Source organism: Nylanderia fulva, unplaced genomic scaffold (assembly GCF_048542155.1).
Source record: "Nylanderia fulva isolate GAGA-0341 unplaced genomic scaffold, ASM4854215v1 Scaffold47, whole genome shotgun sequence".
In the NCBI taxonomy this organism is placed as follows: Eukaryota; Metazoa; Arthropoda; class Insecta; order Hymenoptera; family Formicidae; genus Nylanderia; species Nylanderia fulva.
The window spans coordinates 1,483,593-1,493,783 of record NW_028190554.1 but is presented as its reverse complement, the minus strand read 5'-3'; the positions used below and the strand labels follow the sequence as shown (position 1 = coordinate 1,493,783).

At 34.3% G+C, this 10,191-nt stretch overlaps 1 protein-coding gene across 1 annotated transcript in view; it reads right to left on the bottom strand.

Moving 5' to 3' along the window:
• Nucleotides 1–3,831: 3,831 nt before the first annotated feature.
• The window catches only part of LOC114944456 (GAS2-like protein pickled eggs), a 74,005-nt gene continuing 67,645 nt past the window's right edge, over nucleotides 3,832–10,191 (bottom strand). The window contains 2 exon segments of the mRNA XM_085486685.1: nucleotides 3,832–8,343; nucleotides 8,345–8,648. Coding sequence (XP_085342811.1) covers nucleotides 7,707–8,343; nucleotides 8,345–8,648 — 941 coding nt within the window. The 3' untranslated portion in view covers nucleotides 3,832–7,706.

The window sequence follows — 10,191 nt, the reverse complement described above, 5'->3', positions numbered from 1 at the left end:
TCCGTATACACTTATTGTGGCAGATGGTACATAGAGTGACAGCCTATCGCCATTTCCTATTTGTCCTTTGAAAGAAACATCACTCCTGTGTGCAATGTTTTAATTAAGATGCGATCGTCACATCAATCACTCTAACATGTTATTACAACAAATATTTTGATTAGCATTTAAGTTCTTTAATTGATTGGTTGGAGTTTATATCTTTATAGGTTTTTCTTTGTTTATAAATAGATATTTTTAAAAATATCTCATTTTTCTTTTAAACGACAAAATATTTACTCTCGAGTATAAAGATGATTGATGTGTATTAAATATTGGAATATTTAGAGAAATTATCTTTATTATGTGTAATTTATTAATAATTGGAATACACGATAAATATATAGCTCGCACGATTTCTTTATGTCACTTTCGTATAAATCTCAATAGTCAAATCTCAAGAGAAAGTGTTTTAAATTTTACAGGTTTGATCAAAGAGAAAAAAATAATTATCATGTCAATAAATTCGACTTTCGAAATACATGCGTAATTCGTAATAATTACAGGAAGCAGTATTAAAACTTTGCGTGCGGCTTTCGCGATTTTTGACAGATTGCCGTCGGCTTCGGTCTTTTAGGTTTTCTTCTCGTGACTATTATTGCGTGAAGAACGTCTATCCTATCAAATTTGATGAATGTACGATCGGCTGTTTAAGCACAGATTTCACTTCTTAATGAAGTTTTCATGCGAAATAAACATTATTGATATTTATGAACTTTTCTAATTTTGCACTTTCCAATTTCTATCGTTTGTTTCGATGAGATACCGCTTTATAAAACTAATTAATAAAAATAATAATACTTTCAAAAATTATCTCATCTTAAGATTTTACTTGTATATTATAAAAAAATTTTTTTTAATTTTTCATTGTCTTTTTCTTAATAATTTTATTATTTTCTTATCATTTACCAATACGTGAAGAATTCTCTTTATTAATGTAAAGACTATTTAAGAAACAAGATAAATATTCGTTTACTAAAGATTATGCACACATGACATAAAATATAATGATTCCAGGAATCACCTTTTTAACTTAAAACCAAGATGTAACGTCATTTCTTTAAATCAAGAATCACATCTTTTGTGATGGCTTTTGAATCCTAAACCACAGTTGGATATTTCAAGGTGTTTTATTAATCGTGTCATCATTCGCTTCATTATCCGCCGCATATGTTACGTAAGTCTAAAAATCTTAAATAAATAAATAAATGACTCGTCGTTCCATACATGTGGGCTAAAAAATGATGATTGCGATATTTCTCGAAATCGCAAGTGTTTGAGTATATTTGCGTTCATGATTGGTGAACGGATGTTATCTTACATATATCGTGCATTAAAAAGATGTTTAAATTACACGATTAATATACGCTTCGTATTCCAGAGTCTGCCTTGTTCCGCCCACTTTCGATTATTTATCGGCTAGCTAATCGACGTATAAATTTGAAGCGACGTATCGTATCAAGGCAGCAGTGCATGACATAAGTATGCGCAATCATATGCGTTCTGTCACATGTTGCACGTGTTATGTTAGTTCCTTACCTGAAGATATATATAGCATGATAAAATGCAATGCGATAAATTCATTCGAACAATATCACAATATTTAATTAAGATATCTCTAAATATTTGCTTACACTTGCATAAATAATTGAGTATAAGTAATTAAAATAAATATGGTTTATATTCTTATTAATGAAATTGCAATATCTGGTTTCATCGATAAGAAATATAATAAATAAAAAATTTGGATTTTATAATCTTCACTTCAAGAATATTGTTATTCAAAAAATACAATATACACACATATAAGCAAATTTTCTTCACGGAATAAAAATATCAACGCAAAAAATGAGATTAATATAAATCTCATGTTCTTAAATTTATATCTCTATCGCGAGTAGCGTGTTTGTAATTTTACTTGCAACACACAGTTGTTTGATATTTTTAAATATTTAAATTTTCTGATCAGAGAGTATATTTTAATAATATTTTATATTACATTATTCAGCCTTTCAAGGCACAAGGCAATCTTTTTGATATCTTATTTTTATATAAAGGATAAAATATGTGAAAGTTCCTTTTTGTTAAGCATTAAGATCTGTGCTCACGCGTCGTCACGCAAATAATTCTTCTTACGACGAGATGCATGCGTGAGTATGTGGTGCATTCTATTTATACGCAATCCGCGTGTTCGCCAGCAATAAAATCGTGGCGCAAATTTGGATGAGGTAAGATCATCAGTGTGGGAGTGTGGGAGTACTTTCACAGTAATGACATTACAGTTAAAGCGAAGAAAAACGAAATACGTATAAAAAGTGCGCTGGCCTCTCTGAAAGAGGGACCAGTTAAAATTCCACGCGTTGACAAATCACTTGTCCTTTCTATGGTCGGGATAACGACAAAAATTGAGATAATCGTGTGCAATTGTTTGTCGAAACTAGTTTTTGCATTTACTCCGTTCTCCGCTTAAATCTCTATGTCTATCAGAATTTTATGATTTCTGTCTATTTGTTAATTACGTAATATTTTTACAAAATTATTAGCCATAACATTATTAATTTCGAATGTGAGGTATGTTTCATAATTGAATCCTTGATGCTAAACTTATGAGCTTTATTAAAAGATATTCGATATAAAATGTACGCTCCAATAATTTATAAATAAGTTCTCCTTAAAATAATTCAGACTAATCAATTTAAATATAACTTTTATTCGATACCAAAATTTAACGATCCTTGATTCATTATAGTAATGTAATTCGATAGTCAATTAATATTAATAAGGTCGAAAGCACAGATAATTTTATAGTATTTCATTATTTTTTATGTCTGTTATTATTTCACATAATTTAGTATATTTAAACATTTGGACGACTATATACATATATACAGCCTTAAAATTTTTTAGAAAAAAATCAAATGCGCAAAATAGTTTCTGCTCATTTAAAAAAGTCTCACTCACTTTCGAGGAGTGACCGATGTCGCTTCGAACTGACGAAAGGAAGAGAAGGCTCATCGATCAGAAAATACGCGCACGCCCGTGCCGTCTTTTATGCTAATACCTATAAAGTCTGGCACAATCGTCGCTGTTATTATCGAGCCTACTACGACCGATCGTAAATCTCGCGCGCGACGGTCGGACATTTCAAAAGTGGCTCCTTCCGAGATTCACACACTCGCTCGTACCCGAGAGAAGTTGAGATACACACTCTCGAGGAGAGTCGTCTCGCCATCTGCGGCAAGGCCGTCTATCCATGAGGTATTGGGCCTCGTAATAATCCCCTCTTTCGTCGTCGTCACGTGGAAAAAAATCCGGAAAATATGACAGATTTTCGTAATTTAGCCTTTGATTCCTTGATACGTAAATATTCAAAGAAGAGAAACCTGATTTGTTTTCAACAAATATTTTTTTCATGCATAATTAATTACTTCTGAAAAGGTATTATAAGTGTAAATTAATTAATTATCTGAAGGGAAAAAAATCCAGAAAATATGACAAATAACTTACCCTTCGATTCCTTGACACACAAATATTAATAAAAAAAAACCTGATTTTTTTAACGAAATATTTTTTCATGCATAATTAATTACTTCTGAAAATATAAATTAGTTAATTATCTGAAGGGAGAATTCGAGAAAAAAAAATATATATATATAATTCGATGATAATACTTTATGAAACCCAGAGTGTCATGCCAATTTTTCTGTCATATCGTACCATAGACACCTCACATAAATCAATGAAAAAATAAACGAGTACAAGAGGACAGAAAATATTGAAATGAACGAACGCTTCTTGTTAAGGCCTTTTATTAATCTTTTTATATAGTTTTTGGTCAATTTACAACTGTTCGTAGATAAAATGATAACATAACATAGGCAACGTTGCGTATAATAATCATAGCAATTAATCTTTATTATCGTCTTGATGATAATATAATAATCTCACAATAATATAATATAATAGAGAGAATAATCATCATTATCATCATAGCAATAGCTGTAATAATAATATTAATATTGATAAATCGTCGATATTGCTTAATCATTAACGCACGGCCGTGTGACATCGTTGGGGTTACAAAAGCTTAGGCCTAAGAATTAGCCGCCCGGCGTCTAAAATTAACGCGCAAACTGTAACGGGAGAACTAATATTTCTCTTATCTCTCGTTACACCAGATCGTTCTGGTGTATACGTTGTTACAACGCTATGACTGTTAAGAAAAGCGAAACTGAGCGCAATATTTTCCCAGAAAAACACAGAGATCGTTTTGCACAATCGTGTTGTGAATTATCAAATACGGACACGCGAGACTTTACTGCATCGCCATCATGCAATTTTTCAATATATGGATACATTTACGTATTGCCTCGTGAATACACTTATTCTGTATCAGGAAAGTATGTGAATGAACGATATCGATTAAAATAACGTCTCGATGATATTTTGCAGAAAAATTATTTTCAAGATACATAGATATAATGCTACGGCTTCTCTTGAATCCTGTATATTCTGGAGAACCAAAATTCTCTGGTTATATCATGCAATCATGCGATATATAAATCTCTCGAGTGATTTATCTCTGATTTTCGCTGAGAATGATGTTTGGTGATTTAGTATCTCGATATACTTAACCCTTCAATGAGACGAGTAAAGCCTAAAATATTATCACGTAATATCGATTATTCGCGCGGTCACGATTTTCAAAGTTTACGTGATAATTTTTCAAACATTTCTCATACACTAATGCTAGTGCTCTCCATAAAACTATGATGAGAAGTCCAAATATAAAAATACGTATTTTATCGTGAAGACTATAATGAGACATGTAACAAATAACCCGTGTTAATCGCGACGATGATTATCGAAGGGTTAAGTCAACTTATAGCTTAACTTAGTAGAATATACTTTACAGGATAAAAACGAAGATATGCTTTTTATAACAACGTACTCGTTATATATTTACAGAAGATGTAAAAACGCCATATGTTTGCGCAGCACCGAACTTCAGTAGCAAATCCGTCGTGTTTTCTCGACCATCTGTTTTGTGTGCATTTATTTAAACGTCATTTCGAAGTGAAATAAATGATACACACCATGGCCGTCTAGACTAGAGATCAATTTGATTGCAATAGAAGATTTTTCGCCGAAACTGCTCGCGAATATATTTACAGGCAATGTTGTATTATAATTATATAACTGTGTGTGTGTGTGTATGTGTATATATTGTATGTACGTGTGTAGAAAACACGACGACATTATACGCGCAAGACGTAGGAAATCGTATCGAATTCCGAATAAGGCAAGGCGACTCGAGTCCATCGTGACTAATCTTCATATTCATTACGGAAGATTTTCGCCACGATTTTCGCGCATTTCCTACCTCGATCGACGTATAACACGTGTACAACGTTAGCGAATTAAAGAAGACTTTCCTGAAATGAACGGAGGAGGATCATATCGGCAACATATATATTCGTCGTCCGAATAATAAAACGCTCCTACTCGCACATTGACCGTTTATCTATCTAAAACCACGGTACTAAAAAATATCCCTCTTTCGCATGCTAATCATCTTGTCGCACAAAATAAATCCTTTTCTCTCCGCCTTAATCCGTTACTAAGACACTTGGTACAAAATTTGGCGCTACGCTCGCGTTTGGTATAAAAAACAGTTAAACACTGGAATGGCATTTCTTTTCGACGACACACACATCGTTATCTACAATGCAGTCTGTTTTCTTATCGGGAGTTTTCAGGGGAAACGGGCAAGGGAAAAAAAAGGGGAAAAATGGGGTCGTTTGATTTTATATCCGATGGATCCGAGCGTGGGAGAGTCTCTCTCACTTTTTTTTTTTTTACTCGATCCTCGATTCTTTCTTTCTCCTGTACCTTTCTCGTTCTTTTTCTTTCATTCTCTTTCCTCTCCTTCGTGGCGAGGCCGTAACGTATAAATAAATTATCTTTGATAAATATAATCGATAAACTATATAATTAAATAAAAATGATTAGGCGTTACCGATCGGCAACGGTGAAAACGATTGATCGTGCAATCGCGACGGTCTCTCGACAATCTTCCACGATACGTGATCTTGAAAATTGGCATCATTCATTGATATTAAGTATCTTAAAGTACCACGCTCGTCAAATCACATGAATGGTATTTATCAAAAAATTAAAAAAGTTTTAAATATAATATTTATATATTTAATTAAATTTAAAGAAACTTTATATACTCATACACACATTATATATGTGTATATATATACATATATTTATATATAATAAATATATACCTATTTATTACATATATACATATATGTGTATATAAGAAGTATATATATAATAAATATATATATATATATATTTATTATATATATGTATAAAGAAATTTTTAATTTTTGCAAAAATTATCATAATAAAAATATTTTTTTGCAGTTTAAAAAAAATGTGCATGATTTAAAGATTACTATTTCAAACTCAGCAATTGACGAACATATAAGATGCAATCGTAAATCGACTACCATTAATGCAAGACTCGCCGCATTTAATTGCACACTTTTTCCGTATTAATCAATTGAAAACTTGTCCACGGAACGAGTTTCCTTTCTCTCTCTCTCTCTCTCTCTCTCTCTCTCTCTCTCTCTTATTTTGCCGTCTATCGTAAACGTCATCTCGTTCTTCAGCACCATCTAAGCACCACCCTGATACGTGACTACTAAGAGCTACTAACTGATTGACCCCGTACCGTTAAGGCCCGTTAAGTTACTCTCTAGTCGGACGTCTTCGATCTACAATGATGGTTGTTTGAAGGCGTAGGCGAAGAGCAGAAATAGAAAGCAACAGTCCGAGCGTCAAATTGTTTGCTGTGATGATAATGCACACCGCAATAAAATAAACACTTCAAGTACAAGAATTTTTTCAAGTGTAGAGTCCAGAATTGAAAAAAATTTAGATTTTGAATTCTTTGTTTTTTATAATTATGAATTTTTCTTTAAAGTTTTTGAAGTTTTAAATATTAAAACTTGTAAATGTGTTTTTTAATCTCAAAATGCATCTGAAGTTAGTTGACTTTGATTTTAAATCTTGAGATAAAAAAATATCAAGCACTTTGAAACTTCAAGCTTACATAATTAAAAAAATTACAAAATTGTAATTTTGTGAATTTCTGAAATATTTAGTAGGGAGCGATCTCTTAAAGAGCATCGTCTTTCGATGTTAAAAAAATATCTAAAATAGTCTAAAAAAATTTAAATAAATTAGACCAATCCACTATTTACGATACTTTTCACTCGCTAAAAGTAAAAATTTGATATCACAAATAATCTTTTTAGTATAGAGTAATTCAATCTTATCATGGACTCTCTCGATTTTTCTTTTCCTGCACTTCTAAAAATTGGTAAACTTTTCAAACTACAGATCTCTGAATCTCCCTTTACGTACTATCTTTCCGAGTCAATTATAAAACACATTTTTAAAAGTCAACTATAAAATATATATATGCCCCTATTATTTCCTCTCCGTTATTAAGACGTCCGACTCATCTATTAAATCGAATGAAGAATCAAGCGCAGCAAGAGACGCGAATGGTTGCTCTCGCTAATGTCAGCGGTGAGCCGAAGAGCCTAACTTAGCCTAACGCAAGAAGGCTACCCGATATACCACTCTCAAACGCTATCCGATGCCACGGACATCGGTCTTTTATAGGATACGGTACGAGGCACCGGTATCCTCGAGCAACCTTCCTGAGGTTTGGGATCTTTTCGGGGAGAAACCGATACCTGAACATCCTGAGGCACAGTCATCGTCCCGTTACTGTCCACCCACATTTTGGCGAAGTCCATATTCGCGGCACGGTCGGTCGAGGTAGCCTGATAATCCCTCAGAAGGCCCTGCAGCTTCTGCACCATCTGCCGCTCGTCCTTCAAGTCGCCCAGTTTCTGCAGTATCTGATCGAGCAACGGATTCGTCACCTTCGTAGGCGACGACTGGAGAGACGCGGTTCCCGTAGCGGACGCTCTGATCCTCCTGCCGTTCCTATCGTACTGAACTCCGTTCAGGCTCGGCCGCGACTGCAGACTCTGCCTGCCCGGGCTCTTCCGCGAGAAACTCGGCGTCGTGGCGCACGTGGCCGGCGTCGAGCTCGGATCCAAGAAGGTGTCCGTCTGAATGCTGGCTCGCCGCCTGGTCTGACGGCCGTTCCACGTGGCGCTACCGCCGACGGACGTCGTCTTCGTGAAACTGGGAATCGGTATCGGTGACAGCGCTTTGCTGAGACTTCCGCTCGGCGTTGACTTGCGGAACCGTTCCGTTACCCCGGTTGCGCATCGAGCCGCCTCGGTTCAGCGGACTACCCTCCGGGCTGGAATTGCTGTCCTTGGGCGTCTTGCTCCCGGACGAGGTCTTGGATAGGTTGCTGTTCTCTCGCGCGACGGAACCGGCTCGTGGGGTCCTGTCGTCCGTCGACGAGGACGCCGTGCTCCTGGACGGAGACGAGACTCGTAAAGGACTCGCCAGTCTGTCCTTTCGAATCACCTTGCGCAGCCCGGTCTCGATGCTGTCGGTCTCCACGCCAGATCTTTCCTCAGGCTCAGTTTTTGGCGGTTGCTCTGAAACAGGAAGCGGGAAGTCGTGCGTTTCTGAGACGCTCAAATGTGTCATTAATTGATTGTTTGTTTCGATATGACGTGTTTTCTCTTAGATATTATAAAGATAGAGAAGTACATAAAATTTGTTATATATGCATTAAGTATAATTAACAATTTAATTTAAAACACAGAATCAGTCTTTTTATAATGTCAATTTTTTCATATTTTTTTGTAAAACTAATATTGGCGTTATTCTTAATTATTCTCACGTAAAATTAATCCAAACTTTTATGACAGATCAATATTTTGTATTTATTTTTTATATTGCGTCTATTTCAATTAATGAACTTGGCGAAACTAACTAATTAATAACGCCTTATTCCAAACATTAGAAATCATGAAATTATATAAGTAAATTATTAGATGTAATTATCATGTGGTTATCTTGTCGTTAACATTGTCATTATAATGACATTTTTTATGACGAACGCACGCGCACAACGATCGAAACCTAAATCCCGTTCTTTCTTCATTATCGCGAGGTGTCAACTTTCGCGAACATATGTGATTTAGGATCCGAAAAAAATGTCGACGATCACCGAATCGGTCGGTGTCATGCTTAGCATTTTTAGCGTAGGCGAGGTGAAGGAACGGGCCCTGACACAATTGGGACCGAATGCGGTCTGTCCTGTCACTTTACATCGGCGAAAACAACACTCCCGCGAAAGGTCGAAGGCAACTATCTATTCCAAAGACAAATGGATCCCTTCATCGGAACTTCCGCGCACAACTTGTAACCATAAATCTTCTGCTACTTTATATAACACGAAAACCATGAATTTTTCTACATAATTTTTATATAATCAGTTACGTAAACCTTATTACCATCGTCTCCGCATATATCATTTCATTTCACAATTTATGTTCTATTACATATAGTAATTATTGATCGTATATTTATATTTATTATACAATTATTAATATTATTATTGATCTGCAATTAAAAAATATTATCCGGATAATTACATATAAGATTTTTATTATAAATTTTTATAAAAAGATGGCAATACATTTAAAAGAGAAATAGCGATAAACTTAATAAAAATTTCTCAATAAAATGGAATACAAATAATTAATATTACATAAGCAATGCGTTACATTTAATTATAATTATTGAAAATTATACATTTATCTGCGATAATTTGATGGTTTTATATTCAGTTTTCGAGAAACTTCATTTTTTTCTTCGCTTTAAAATTTATGTCTTGATATATTATGCGCGTACTATGTAATTAAAGTATCGACTTTCGTATATTTTTTTCTGATTAACTGATACCATCAAAACGTTGCATATCGTTTCATATTTCTTTTTCGCGTATTGCGAACACCCACGTATATATAATACCACAGAGAGAGAAGCCATTCTTCGGCAAATAAGAGGAATTAGATTTTTAAATTCATGTATTGATGCCACGTGCAGAAATGATGAAGAACGGTTGTCCCTATTAAATATAATGAGACAAATGCAAATGAGAACATATTCATCAAACTCGAATTTTTAAAA